This window comes from Sebastes umbrosus, chromosome 10 (assembly GCF_015220745.1).
Source record: "Sebastes umbrosus isolate fSebUmb1 chromosome 10, fSebUmb1.pri, whole genome shotgun sequence".
Classification (NCBI taxonomy): Eukaryota; Metazoa; Chordata; class Actinopteri; order Perciformes; family Sebastidae; genus Sebastes; species Sebastes umbrosus.
The window spans coordinates 34,501,973-34,518,035 of record NC_051278.1 but is presented as its reverse complement, the minus strand read 5'-3'; the positions used below and the strand labels follow the sequence as shown (position 1 = coordinate 34,518,035).

The following is a 16,063-nucleotide window of genomic DNA, read 5'->3' as shown; positions in this document are numbered from 1 at the left end:
ATATCAAAATCACCCAAATAAAACCTGTTTAATATGCCGTTATGCCCCTGCTAACAACGCCATAGCTCATGGTTGCTGGTTTTCATACTAAGGCAGTTTTCAATAGGGCTGGGTATCGTTTAAAAATTGATGATGCCAGTACCGATACCAATAGATTACCTTTAAAGTGATACCAATACCAATAGACTACCCTTAAAGTGATACTGATACCAATACCAATAGACTACCCTTAAAGTAAATGGTAAATGGACTTGCATTTATATAGCACTTTTCTAGTCTTGATCCATCCATCCTCTGAATGCTCTAGGTCTCTAGTCTGATCCATCCATCCTCTGAATGCTCTAGGTCTCTAATTTGATCCATCCATCCTCTGAATGCTCTAGGTCTCTAGTTTGATCCATCCATCCTCTGAATGCTCTAGGTCTCTAGTCTGATCCATCCATCCTCAGAATGCTCTAGGTCTCTAGTTTGATCCATCCATCCTCTGAATGCTCTAGGTCTCTAGTCTGATCCATCCATCCTCTGAATGCTCTAGGTCTCTAATTTGATCCATCCATCCTCTGAATGCTCTAGGTCTCTAGTCTGATCCATCCATCCTCTGAATGCTCTAGGTCTCTAATTTGATCCATCCATCCTCTGAATGCTCTAGGTCTCTAGTTTGATCCATCCATCCTCTGAATGCTCTAGGTCTCTAGTTTGATCCATCCATCCTCTGAATGCTCTAGGTCTCTAGTTTGATCCATCCATCCTCTGAATGCTCTAGGTCTCTAGTCTGATCCATCCATACTCAGAATGCTCTAGGTCTCTAGTTTGATCCATCCATCCTCTGAATGCTCTAGGTCTCTAGTTTGATCCATCCATCCTCTGAATGCTCTAGGTCTCTAGTTTGATCCATCCATCCTCTGAATGCTCTAGGTCTCTAGTTTGTGGCTGTAAAGTTTCATGAGGCTGTGATTATCCTAGAGGTCACCACAGGTCATTTTATAATGTGAGATCAAGTTTTAAAAAATGGTCTCACTACAATGAAATGTCTCCTATGGGGACTAACATCATCACACATGAATACAGTTGGGCTCATTTGATCCACAAGAGCCTCAGCTTTACAGTGATACCCAGTTTATGGAATTTGAGACTGTTTAGGGACCCCAGTATGCAGAAATATTCAAACACACCATTTTAGAAAGGGAGAAAATAACATTTATACCGCATTAAAAAAAACTGCATGTGATTATCATAAAGTGGGCATGTCTGTAAAGGGGAGGCTCGTGGGTACCCATAGAACCCATTTACACTCACATATCTGGAGGTCAAAGGTCAAGGGACCCCTTTGAAAGTGACCATGCCAGTTTTTCCTTGCAAAAATGTAGCTGAACTTTGGAGCGTTATTTAACCTCCTTCCCAACGAGCTAACGTGACACGGTTGGTACAGATGGATTCCTTACAATAGGTTTTCTAGTTTAATATGATATCTTTAACTGTAGCTCTAAAACTGAACCTGCTACAGCCTCTGAAAGATCCCGCGGGTCTCAAAGGGTTAATGCGCAAACATGCCCATAAAGTTTTGCAGCAGAGTGCAATTTGCCCTTCTTTGTGACTGATTACAATTATCCATGTGGCTCAGTAAAAATGTGCCTTCCCCCATGAACACAGTAGGCAGAACAAAGGCCAAGAGTAAAGAAAAATTTAATTTTCAGACTGCAGGAAATTAAACGTGATAGAGAGAAACTGTATTTGGTATTTAATATCTGTCAGTACAAATGTGCTTCAGTTACCACCAACTCTCTGAAGACGCTAATAATCTCACTGTAACTGTGTGTGGCTATCAGTGCTGATCTTTGTGAACTGGACTGTTTCTTTAATGAGGCTCGTTTGCATTAAAAGGGGCCAATTTTCACCAAATGTCTGCATATTCTGAATTTAAATACATGCAAATAGCACAGGAGCACTGAGACGCTACTTGCTTGGCGGCACAGTTAGGGGTACATTTACACTGTTTCTTTCTCCCTTGTTTGTGCAGGTTTAGTGGCTGCAAAAGCCACGAAAATCATTTTGTGAATTTGCCCCTTAATGTAGTACGGCTGTTACCAAGATTGGATCTGTGTGAGCTGGCTTTCACATCTCTGGTATAAATGTAAACTGGGACAACTAGGACACCGTGGGTTGCTCTGTGCCCTTGTGAATGGGTGCCATGGTTTAAAGTAGTGCCTCAGCTGTCATTTGTCATGGTCAGCTGTTCTTCATCAGCTTTTACATGCTAATTTGGGTTATTTGACGATTACCCAATTAGTTTGGTGATAATTATGTATAATATATAATAGTATAATGCTATTTTGTTATTACGAGAGCAAAGGTTTTACCTCTGGAAAGTCCAGGCCAGACGTAGAGTTAGATCGACAGGACTTCCAAGTAGTTCTTTGATGACTTCCTGTCTGCTGGGGGGGCTGATCCTCCACACCGATCCTGAACTCCCTTCAATCATGGACGTCACGATGTCCTCATAACTGTAGAGAGTGATGAACTGCATGGCTACCTAGATGCACATACACACAAAATAAAACAAATTATGAAAACAGGTATACAGAGAGGCAGCAACTCCAGTAGGACGCACGCACGCACACACACACACACACACAGTCCAGTAGAAATAGTCCTATTAATCTGAGCATGTATAAGAGCTGAGCATGCTAAAACAAATCATTTAGTGCCAATTATGAGGAAATGTGATTTAAACTAACATTTCTGAGGATCAGCTCTTGTCTGGTCACGCTGCCAAAGAAATTAGAAATATGTTTGGAGAAGTATCTGTTTTGTTGAACAGGAGACAACTTAAACTTTATTACAATCATCATATACATACAGGTACATACAGGTACATACATGACATTTAACCCATCTTTAGCATTAGGAGTAGTGGGGTCTACCCACTGAGCCACAGCCTGTCAACACTGACAGATAAAGAGTTAAAGAGGAGAGTCAGCAAGAACCGCCCTCTTTAATTCACTTCATCATTATTAATCAGAAAAATTAAAATAGAGGGGGACATCCCCAGTGGAAGTTATGCCCTTGACGAGAGGCAACAAATAAGTTACTCCTCAAAGAGAATGATGAGCAGAGTGTCTGGCCTGACTGAAGACAAGGAAAAGGGAAATTGTTTTTTGTCCTCCTACTTGGAACCATAGATTTGCAATAACATTTATTCATTAGGTAGATGCTTTTGTCCAAAGTGGCCTACAAATTAGGTACAATCCAAACCCATCAAGGAGAAGCCTTCAAACATACAGTAAGTGCTGCAACACTAAGTCCATGTTCCATCAACCCGTTCCAACTCGTCAAACACTGCCGTTTGGTCAGCAACCCTCGGCATCAGATACCGACACACGGACGCAGCCTTTAGCGACTGTAAGTGATGAACCAGGCTTTCAACTTACGCCAATGTAAAACCACCGGCGGCGTTGCTCAACGTCCAGAGCATGTGACGTAGTATTAAGAGTATGAGAGTCTGTTCAGGGCAGGCGGGAGGGGAGGTGGATGGGTCAAACAAACACAGGACTTACACCAAACCCTCAGGAAGAGCGCCGGGCTTTGAAGCTAATGTTCGTAGTGGTCAAATGGCGGTACTACAACTTCCGTGTCCGTCACGTGATGCCATTGGGCCCAAAAATACTTTTTCCCATAGACTTCCATTGGGAAAGAGACGTCTGTAACTCAGAGGATCATTTATTTTGAGGTGAATCAACTCCCGAGTATGAACACTCTAATAGTCCTTATTTAAATCATCAGGTCCTAAAAGTTGTAAAACGCACTATAGCTGAATCCAGAGTTATTTCCCTTCCTCCGTTCATGTGAATGAGACCCAGACCGAGGCTGGAGCGAGGGCTGGGAGGAGGAGTTAAAGGAAACGCTACTGCGCCTGCTCTATAGGCACAATGGATGAGGAAGATCACCGGATGATCCGGGTACTTTATCACTCGGAAGTCGAGCCATTTTGGCTTCATGCTCCACTGAGCGACTCTCATAGGAAGGAATGGCAGCCTCCGACGCTGTATCCAGTTCTCTTAATACATCCGTTACTTACACCGAGCAGACCTGTTCGTGTCCCGTCAGAAACTAAAAGTAACTGGTGACTTATTTTGTCACATAATCCTGTGTTTCACGTGGTCGCCAGTCATGTGAGCCGTTATGAGCGGTTAGTCACTCGCTAGTAACGTGAGTCATACGTTAGTGAAGTTAACGTCAACCACGACCGTTTCCTAAACCTAACTGCATGCTTGTGTTGCCTAAACCAAACTCTCTGTGAAAACGAAAGTTTATTTTGAAAGGACACTATGTAATGCAAGAGGGGTACCCCGTAACCGAGTCATGTGACCGAGCGGACGCTACTGTGCATGTTCCATGTGCCCAATATCCGAGTACTTTTCCAGACAGAAGTTGAGCCATTTAGGGCGCTTTCACATTAGGGAGCCGGGCCCGGATCCGAGTACACTTGTCCCCAAAGTCCAGTTCGATTGGCCGTATTCGGGCGCGGTTCGTCGATCCGTACTCGAGTCCACTTGAAAAGGTGGTCTGGAGTACGGATCATGTGTACTCGGGTACGGTTTGCATCAGGTGTGAAAGCCAACCGTACCGGAACACGGAAGGGGATGTAATCGTGGATGATACAGCAGGAAGGCCGGCAAGAGGTTCCTTAAAATATAAACAATAGGCAATGGGGTTGAGTGATGTTTGTTATTTTATTCAGCTGGTTTAATGGTCTGTCTCTGAAGAACGAGAGCCACTCAGCTGCTGAGCGGATAGAGAGAGAGAGACGGAGTAGGGGGAGACAACGTGTAGAGTCGGCCTATTTTTACATCAAATTCAATGAAATCAGAGTTTATTTAGACCAAACCAGAGTTGGTGATTGCTGGAGAGACTAACGACAACAGTGTTGGTGAGTTTTATTTAGTTTCTGTCCAGTTTGAATGAAGTGTTTTACGATGCTACGCTGCTAGAACAGCTGATCTCAACATAAACAAATACACATCCGTAACATATTCTACAGATAGACCTCGAAACTGTAGTAAAGTCTTGCTGGTATGAAGTTAATATACAGTCAATAGATCACTTTCACTGTCTGTGACATATTCTACAGATGTCTAGACATGGAAACTGTAGTAATCTTGCTGGTATGATGTTCATATACAGTCAATAGATCACCTTCACTATCTGTGACATATTCTACAGATGTCCAGACATGTAAACTGCGGTAAAGTCTTGCTGGTATGATGTTAATATACAGTCACTAGATCCCTTTCACTGTCTGTGACATATTCTACAGATGTCTAGACATGTAAACTGTATTATGTAGCTGATATGATGTCCATATACTGTCAATAGATCACCTTCACTGTCTGTTGCTGCTGGGACACGCAGCTGAGACGCGGGGGGCTCGCGTGTAAAATAGGCGAGCCTTCTATTCTATAAAATAGACGCGCGTCTGACGCGCGTGAGACGCGCGTCTCATGTGGCCAGTGTGTCCACTCTAACCTGTTAACATGGACGCCGAAATAAAAAACAACACGCCACGCGAGACTCACGCGAGCCTGATGCGGGCAGTGTGTCCACCACTTTAGGCTTCATGCTCCACTAAGACACTCTCATAGGAATGAACGGGGCCCCGCCTCCAATGCTGGATCCAGTTCTCTTTATACATCCATGGATGAGACAGGTGTCCTCTCCACAGCAATGACGACTATTTAGTGCTATTGAAATTGTTGGGAATACGAGTGATTCTTGGAAATGAAGTTGAAACATTTATAACTCACGTCCATAACATAACCCTGTAGTAACAGTTGTGTTTGATGTTATCATTAAAAGTGCACTTTTAAATATAAGTTCAGTGAAAAATACTTCCAGAACCTGCAGCCTGTTCTGGGCTATACTCTGTAGAGGTACAGGATCTCCTCAGGGCTGTCTGACTGCATATCTAACGTCCTGCCTTGAGAAACAGTCTTACAGAATGACACAACTGTTTTAATACACATGACAGCAGGACAGACAGACACATGCAGACAGACATACAAATCAAAGTGAAATCAGTACGCACCGCATTGTCTCCAAAGTTGTTGGTGAGTTGGTCATATTCAGCCTCTGTGAAGGGCTGGATGGACTGCTGCTGCACACTCATGGTGAACAGGGACTAGACATACACACAGAAACAAATACAGTGGATTGTGTACATTTTATATACTGTGTCAAATGACGCCATTTGCACCTATGTTTCATTTGGCTGTACTGTATGTACACTGTAAAGATCCATTGCTACAGAATTGGTTTCCATCTGTGAATGAGATGAACCTTCTAGAGCCCTACCGAGGACTCTAATGATAATCTAGGATCTATGGGATTTCTCAACTTCCACCTTCCTAACCGTAAATGTACCAGATGATCAGAACAAGTAGAACCTCAAAACATATCACAGAACTGAGTCTACAACACAACTTCAAACAGCCATGTCTTTCAGTTTGTAACACTGGCTTTCTGTACTCTCAATCCAATACTGAGAGAACCATGATTACATCATTATGGAAATGTATCACATGACAGTTTGAATCTCTTTTAGATCATTGTGATGCTCAACAAGTATTAAGAAGCCATATCTAAAATAATCCCTGTCTGTTATTTGAACACACTGCAGATACTATATAATCATTAAAAGAATTCCTCAGTGTTTACTCCATTTGTCATAATACCCAGAGAGCAGTTTTGGAAGTTTTTATGTCAGATGATATTAAATGCAGCTCCTCTGCCATAACGTAATGCATTATTTTCTGTTTCAAGAGACAGGAGTAGAGACTGCTATATGAAAGGTGGATTACCTCGTATCCTCCCAGCTTCACAGTCACAGTGACATCGATGGGGTGGTTGACCACGCCCACAACTGATCTGACCAATGAAATGAAGAGAAGGGGGAACCAGATGATGCAAATCAGGAAGAAGATGATGAGGCCACCCATTCCATATTTCACTATCTTCTTCTTCTTCTGTCCTTTAGGCTGCGGGTATTTCTGAGGGCATAAAATATTAGGTTTAGAGATAATAAATATTTATATAATTATCTCTAAATAATACATCCATCCATCCATCCATTATCTGTAACTGCTTATCCTGTTCAGGGTGGCGGGGGGTGCCATCCCAGTTGACATTGGGTGAAGGCGGGGTACACCCTGGACAGGTCTCCAGACTATCACAGGGCCGACACATAGAGACAGACAACTCCTTTAATAATATATAAATATTATAATTGTTTTAACTAATGTTGAGTATTTTCTTCACATATAATGTTAATTATGCAGCCATAATTTAGAGGGAACTATCACTGGGTTTTGTGTCCCTGTGAGCTGCGTTGTTGGAGGCAACAGCCTCTGGTAGGGACTCCCAGGTGAGGGGCCAGACTAAGAGCCACTCATCCACCCCAGATAAATCCTCCCAAAACAGGGAAACCGGGGCCCCATCCTTCAGCCAGACCTGAGAGGGGAGCTTGGCGTGCTGACCCCTGGCACCGTAAACTGGTTCTAGGGACATGGAACGTCACTTCTCTGGCAGGGAAGGAACAGGATATACACTGATCAGCCATAACATGATGACCACCTGCCTAATATTCAGTAGGTCCCCCTAGACCTCTGAAGGTCTGCTGTGGTATCTGGCACCAAGCCGTCAGTAGCAGATCCTTTAAGTCCTGGAAATTGCGAGGTGGGGCCTCTGTGGATCGGACTTGTTTGTCCAGCACATCCCACAGATGCTCTATTGGATTGAGATCTGGAGAATTTGGAGGCCGAGTCAACACCTCCAACTAGTTTCCATCCACATGATGTAAAAGAAAACGTGATTCATCAGACCGGGCCACCTTCTTCCATTGCTCCGTGGTCCAGTTCTGATGCTCACGTGCCCATTATAGGCGCTTTTGGCGGCGGACACGGGTCAGCACGGGCACCCTGACCAGTCCCCATACACAACAAACTGCTCCTCACTGTGTGTTCTGACACCTTTCTATCAGAACCAGCATTAACTGTTTCAACAGTTTGAGCTCCAGTAGCTCTTCTATTGGATCAGACAACACGGGCCAGCCTTCGCTCCCCACGTGCATCAATGAGCCTCGGGTCTGACCCTGTCGCCGGTTCACCGGTTCTCCTTCCTTGGACCACTTTTGGTAGGTCTTGACCACTGCAGACTGGGAACATCCCACAAGAGCTGCAGTTCTGGAGATGCTCTGACCCGGTCGTCTAGACAGCACAGTTTCTATTGGGCTGAGAGCAGTACTGTCACTGATCAGAACCAGTGTAGACACTGACAGAGGACCTGCTGTAGACACTGACAGAGGACCTGCTGTAGACACTGACAGAAGACCTGCTGCAGACGAGGTGGTGCCATTCTATCCTGAGGACGGCTCTAGAGGTAAGACCATGCGGTCAAATCAAAACGTCTCACGTTGATGATTTAATCCAGAAATTTGACCAAATGTAAAAGAGCGGTCACATTAGCCTTCTATTTAATGACAAATTGCCCTGCACTCAAGAAGGATGTGATGTAGGTAATAAATGAATATTGATCAGTGATCACAGACTGTAGACAGAGAGCGATGCTTTAGTTTATAGGCTGTAGAATGAGTTCTTCATTTCCCATCACGGTGCATCACTGTTTCTGGCTAACCAGACAAATTCACGTTGGAGTGGAACAAAGTTCACTGCCGATCCATCCCATCCAAACAGGAAACACATGCTGAGGTCATCAATCATTATGGGCTTCAGTTGAAGTGAATGAGAGTCTGAATATTTACAGTTTGACTGGTGTTATTGTGATGTGGGTTTTAAATAATGAAAGATTGTTTTTGCACATATTGTTGCAGCTGGTTTTGAGGAGTTACTGCTTTAATGGAGTTCTTCTCTCTGCTACAGTATCATATAGTATTAATACACTTCATACCTTCTCTGTCTCACGGCTGCATTTGATGATGAAGATGTTGGCATAAATGTCCTCCACACACATCCAGTTTGACAGAGACAGAGTGGTGTCGGTCCAAACCCAATCCATCACTGCTCGCAACTCCACCAAGAATGGCACCAGACGAAACCTACACTCACACATAGAGTAAGCACAACATCCATATCATACCGTCAATATACTATATTACCATATTATACTATATGCTGATCCTTGACCCATTGAACACTCTCAGTTTCCTTGAGTAATGATAAAGGTTCATCATTAATACCCAGGTTGCGTTCGAATAGTCCTTTTTGCATAGGAAGGTTCCTAACTGAGTGAAATGACCCGGAAGTACCTCAGTAGCAGCCATGATAAGAGCCGTTCGAATTCACCAAAAGTTAAGGAAAGGAGCTTCAATGCTTCCTTTATTATCTCCTTTAGCAGAGGATACACTGGACCATCCTTTACCAAAGGAAACGAGAGAATAACATCCCACAATTCCTTGCGGCCCTAGCATTTAAAGCGACGCACCATTTGGCCGTTCATGATAACAAACTATATGCTTATCTTGCATATTATTATCATACGCTCATACACTAATTGGGATTCATGTTTAATACTAGTGGACAGTGACAACCATTTCGTTTCACTTTATTTTTAATTAATTATTTATTTCGAACATGTAACAAATACCTCAGTGAAAAACAAAACAAGAATAACTAATAAAATGAACAGTAAACAACCAATTAACAAATAATCAACATAAATAAATATTTCGAATATTTCGAAAAGAAGTTGGAAGAAGTACAGCCTACACTTACAGTATACGGTCCTACCCCTTCTCCATAACTCCAACAATTAACTCAATATTTATCATACTGTCATATATATATATATATATATATACTGTTTATTTTAATCCCAACCTCGGTAAGGAAGTGATATTTTTCCACGTTAGGTCAGATGATCTTTATTATCTGTTGATAGAGTGTTCCAGCAGCAGGAGGAGGAGCTGTGGTTTCTCTCTTTAACACACCGCAGGTGAAGGAGTCTGTCACTGAAAGACCTATTTAATACCGCACGGGGAGAAGCGGCGCCTTTTGTAGTCCATCTTCAGAACATTGTAGTTTCACCACAGCAAACTGACGTCACTAACATCCGCCTCCGTCGCATCATAATGACGGAGTCTAGTGAAAGAGCAGTCGGATTCTCCTAACACCGCTGTTGTGTTTTCCTAAGTCCTCCTGAATTCTCCTTCTCATTTTTCCTTGACCTCATGACGTTTTCCACTGAGGTCAAGGAAAAGTGGTTAGGAAAAGATGTTAAGACGTAATTATTTGACTATTCGAATGCAGCCCCAGTCTCCACTGGATCCGAGATCTCATCCTTAAAACAGAGCTAACATATAATAATCATCACATCATTCAAATCCCTCCTCAAAACCCACCTGTTTAAACTGGCATACTCTCTCTAGCACTCATCATCACCCATCCTATGTGTCTGTACAAATATGTCTCTGTCATGTCCTGTTGTTTTTATATTGTTTTATCTGTCTATGTTTTAATTAATTTTTGTAAGGTGTCCTTGGGTGTCCAGAAAGGCGCCACCAAATAAAATGTATTATTATTATTATTATTATTATAAATAATGTTCAAACTGAAACACATCTTTGATTCTTGGAACGTCTGTTCCAGATGTTCATTCTACTAAACAGCTGCAGACTGGCTTCGTGCCCGTACGTACCCTTGGAATAGAAACAGGTTGAGGTGGTTTGTATTTCTTGGTGAGGAAGTTGCCAAGGATACGGGTGGGGTATCCACAGCGGATCTGATAGGCTGACAGGCCGAAGTAAATACACTTGACAAAGTACCAGAGCTGGGCCACAAAGTTCTGATTGAACATCCTAAACATAGAGAAGGAGAAAATGAGAAGAAATAGCTTGTTAAAAACTCATTTACAGTAGCTGAAGACTCAACTCATATACAGGGTATCATTCTTATCCAGAATGTAGTATTTTACTCAAACAGCCCAAACAGTCCCTTTCTGTGATTTAGTCTATTAGTGAGAACCAACGTACAAAATCATATACAAGAAATACATGATTTCAATTCACCTTTCAGTGACAGCAGGCAGGATGAAGACATCCAAGGTTGGATCCCAAACACAAGGATCACCTGGAAGGAAGGAAGGAAGGAGGGACAGACAGGAGGAGGATAGGAAGGGAACAAAAAGAGAAAAATACTTAGAATGCAGAAAGGCACTCTAGTCAGCCTAACAAATATTGAAAGCCACTCTTGGCCTCTCCAAAGTCACCTACTTTTCACCTGAAACATTAGTTCCCCATCTGAGGCACTAATAAGGTCACATGAATGTTACAGATTAAAATTAAGATAGATATCCAGCTCATTGGTGTCTGATATAATCTGTGATGGTGAATGAGGGAGACAAACAATAGTCCTCCACCCCCTGACAGATACATGAGTGCAAATAATGTGAAATACATGAGTCAACCTGGAAGATGAGTTTTCCCAGGACAGCCTTGCGCAGGTACAGGGCTCTGTCGATGATCATGGTGCTGAACTGGATGAGCAGCATCACCAGGAAGGCGCTCAGAACCTGGTCCTCTGACAGAGTGGAGGCTATATCTGCTGCTGCGCTGTGTTTCTGGAGGACAGACACGGACCAGTAGGTCATGTTAGAATATTATTTTTAAATATTCAATGTCATCTAACATTTGGTATATGTACTTCATGAATAAAGGTGATGTTAACATTACTTTGATAATGAAAATAACTTTAAATTAGTTTACTTGCTTCACTTTGCAATCAGAGGAATTATTACCACCTCTCTCTCTCTCTCTCTCTCCCAGCCGTATCGGCAGATGGCCCGCCCGCCCTGCGCCCGGTTTCTGCTCCAGGTTTCTTCCCAGTAATCGGGGAGTTTTTCCTGGCCACAGTGCGCTTGGTGGATCTTGTTGGGTCTCTAAACTATGGTGTACGGTCATAGACCTGCTCTATATATAAGCGTCTTGAGTAACTTCTGTTGTGATTTAACGCTATAACAAAAATAAATTGATTGAATTGAATTGTATTGTATGGCTGTGGAACCAAGGATGTGCAGTGTCTTTTTTGTTGGGCATGAGCCCCCGACAACTCAGTCACGAGCCCCTGACAACTCAGTCACGAGCCCCTGACAACTCAGGCATGAGCCCGACAACTCATCACGAGCCCCCGACAACTCAGTCACGAGCCCTGACAACTCAGTCACGAGCCCCTGACAACTCAGGCTGAGCCCCCGACAACTCAGTCACGAGCCCCTGACAACTCAGTCACGAGCCCCCGACAACTCAGTCACGAGCCCCTGACAACTCAGTCACGAGCCCCGACAACTCAGTCACGACCCCCTGACAACTCAGTCACGAGCCCCCGACAACACAGGCAGGAGCCCCGACAACTCAGTCACGAGCCCCTGACAACTCAGGCATGAGCCCTGACAAACTCAGTCACGAGCCCCCCTGACAACTCAGGCATGAGCCCCTGACAGACTCAGGGCATGAGCCCGACAACTCAGTCACGAGCCCATGACAACTCAGTCACGAGCCCCCGGCAACTCAGTCACGAGCCCCCGACAACACAGGCATGAGCCCCAGACAACTCAGTCACGAGCCCCTGACAACTCAGGCATGAGCCCCGACAACTCAGTCACGAGCCCCTGACAACTCAGGCATGAGCCCCTGACAACTCAGGCATGAGCCCCGACAACTCAGTCACGAGCCCCTGACAACTCAGGCATGAGCCCCTGACCACTCAGGCATGAGCCCCGACAACTCAGTCACGAGCCCCCCGACAACTCAGTCACGAGCCCCCGACACTCGTTCACGAGCCCCCCGACAACACAGGCATGAGCCCCGACAACACAGGCATGATCCCCGACAACACAGGCATGAGCCCCAACAAACTCAGTCACAAGCCCCCGACAACACAGGCATGAGGCCCCCGACAACACAGGCATGAGCCCCCCGACAACACAGGCATGAGCCCCGACAACTCAGTCACGAGTCCCCGACAACTCAGTCACGAGCCCCCCGACAACTCAGTCACGAGCCCCCGACAACGCTGCAAGCAGCAATACCGGGAGCCTACTGGGAGCCAACCAGTCCGTTCCGAACGGCGCGGCTCATTGACTGCCGTTCACTTTACCGAATTCATCTTCACTTCCCTGGAATCACACGAGTGGAGAGCCAACTGGAAGCAGAATCCAACCAGAGTGTAAACTTTTTATATCTAAACATCATAATAATGTAGAGCTGTTTGTGGCTCTTTATGTTGGGCTCCAGGCAGTTTCCTACCTTAACGGTAAATCTGTCCCTGGTGGTTTTAACGGTAAATCTGTCCCTGGTGGTTTTAACGGTAAATCTGTCCCTGGTGGTTTTAACAGTTCTGTCCCTGGTGGTTTTAACCGTGAATCAGAGTGGATTTCACTGGTGTTTCTGACCGTGACTTGGCCCGTGACTTGGTGTGTGACACAACTATGTCATGGCAGGTGTGGTTGCTCAGGAACCAAGGAACTCATGTGTTGAGTGTGAAGTTGTTTCTATGAGCAGCAACACCACAGAACAAATATTCAGCCTGTTCTGATCAGGCATGTTTCAAGAGGGAAGGGGCACTAGTTAACATTAAAACTGTAATTGTACCACTGTAAAATCTCTTTCAATGCAGTAAATACCTTCAGTTTTTCCTTGACTGAGAAACATTTTAGGTGACTCTCTGCAACACCTGAGTAAGGTCCCAGAGCCCAGGTGGTCATACTTACGGCGAAAACTTAAGGTGCTCTGTGCAACCGGAACCCCTGGTACCGTCTACTATTAGTATTAGTAGTACTATTTATTTGTATTTACAGTATATAGTTATTTTCAGTGACTATAACTATGTTTTTAACAAGCTAGGTAAGCGCACCCACAGCCTACCTGCACATTAAACTGAATTATATTCGTCATATACATACAGGTACATCATGTACATACATGAATTTGACTACTGCGTTAAGCATCCTTAGCATTTAGGAGCAGTGGGCTGCTGAGAACGCCCCGGGGGAGCAACTTGGGGTTCAGTGTCTCGCTCAAGGGACACTTCGAGCCGGGGATCAAAACCGCCAACCTTGTGGGTAAAAGGACGACCTGCTCTACCGGCTGAGCTACAAGCCGCCTCATATGCAGTCACATTCATTTAGGCTGCATTACTGTCTTAGATATTTCACACATAGGTATATAGTCTAGCTGACTTAGCTAACTAAATGCCTTTCGTGTTCATAGGGCTGGCCCATGGATGTTGAAGAGAACTGAATCCAGCGTTGGAGGCGGGGGCCTTGTTCATTCCTATGAGAGTGTCCCAGTGGAGCATGAAGCCTAATGGCTCCACTTCCGTCTGGAAAAGTACCCGAACTTGGGCACATGAACATGCGCAGTAGCGTCTGCTCGGTCACATGACTCGGTCACGGGGTCCCAACGTCACGCCGTCGTCACGGCTTGCGCTCCAGCTTCGTCTGGGGTCTCATTCACCATGAACGGAGGAAGGGAAATAACTCTTGGATTCAGCTATTAGTGCATTTTACACTTTTAGGACCTGATGATTTAAATAAGGGACTATTAGAGTGTTCATACTGGGGAGTTGATTCACCTCAAAATAAATGATTCTCTGAGTTACAGACGTCTCTTTTCCCATGGAAGTCTAGGGGAAAAAAGTCTTTTTGGGCCCAATGGCATCACGTGACGGACACAGAAGTTGTAGAACCCGCCGTTTGGCCACTACAAAAAGTCGGATCAAACGACCGGCGCTCTTCCTGGAGGGCTGGGCTGGCCCGCTTTGCTGTGGTCCAGCCAACAAATCAACACATCCTGTTGTAATCATACCACAGCACCATCAAGAATGCATTTTCAAATATGAGAGCCCAATCGGGGTTGATGTGGGCTTAGACAGCAACATGAACTGCTTTAGACACTACGCCTGTTTACTGAAAGCAGAAAACATTATGATCACCAATTATATGATTCTACGTATTTTTTATAGATATTATATGATTGTCTTGCTAACTGTTGAATAGTAAGATCAGTGGATGTTTTTTGTAAGTGAATATTGTCCGATACCAATACCTTACATTGCATGTAAAATAGAACTAACTAAACTAAAGCAAGTTGGCTGAGTAGGCCCACCCTCATTTCACTTTAGTTTTCATTTGGAAAATACATTTAATTTTATTCTAATCAGAAATGTGATTTCTTCACATTGTAGTTTCTGTTTTCATTAATGTAATCGTTGATAATTGGTAAATAATTACAAAAGGACATCTTCCATCCTCCCTCACCCCAAAAAGCCCAGAAGCCAAAGACAATGATGATGAAGTCGATGACATCAGTCAGGAACATGAATGCATAGACATCAGTGGCAGCCCGATAATCAGCGTGGAGAATACCGCCGAAGAACCGCTGAGCTGGCCATGTAAACACTCTGAGCACTGCAGAGGGAAACAAGATGGCATTAAAGATGGCATAAACCACTGCATTAGCAGAAAACCTAACAGCATTACACTGTTTTTTAATTCCTCCTGGATTGCAACTAAATTATATTATATAATTATGTATAATTTGAATAATGATGGATTATTTAGTCATTAACGTGGAGATACTTAGATACATTTTCTTAGAGGGTGACTGGGTGACATCATAGTCTCTATACTTTATTGTTATTATTATTATTATTATTATTATTCTGCCCTACTCCCCCAGGAGATGAAGACATCTTTGATCTTGTGTCCCACAGCCAGCAGTCTCTCAGTGGCTGCCTCTCTCCTCCTGCTTTTCTGCTTCTTTCTTCACTGTTCTTCACAGGGATCTGCAGCCTCAGCTGTGGGCTCCACTGGGAACAGTCAGAACCAGAACCAGAACCAGAACCAGAACCAGAACCAGAACCAGAGAGGGATTCAAAGAGAAATAAAAAGTAAACAGTTTAAGATCTTTATTACACATGCTCTCTCAGTGTCTGGTGGTCCAAATGACACTATCTGCGTATGCATGCAGAATCCGTCGGCAGCGGGAACAAGGATTTTG

At 44.1% G+C, this 16,063-nt stretch overlaps 1 protein-coding gene across 1 annotated transcript in view; it reads right to left on the bottom strand.

The window, feature by feature from the left end:
* The window catches only part of piezo1 (piezo-type mechanosensitive ion channel component 1), a 175,050-nt gene that overhangs the window by 7,765 nt on the left and 151,222 nt on the right, over nt 1-16,063 (bottom strand). The window contains 12 exon segments of the mRNA XM_037781514.1: nt 2,358-2,530; nt 6,083-6,175; nt 6,855-7,043; nt 8,959-9,106; nt 10,705-10,733; nt 10,735-10,864; nt 11,075-11,102; nt 11,105-11,135; nt 11,473-11,625; nt 14,962-14,963; nt 15,322-15,471; nt 15,735-15,872. Coding sequence (XP_037637442.1) covers nt 2,358-2,530; nt 6,083-6,175; nt 6,855-7,043; nt 8,959-9,106; nt 10,705-10,733; nt 10,735-10,864; nt 11,075-11,102; nt 11,105-11,135; nt 11,473-11,625; nt 14,962-14,963; nt 15,322-15,471; nt 15,735-15,872 — 1,264 coding nt within the window.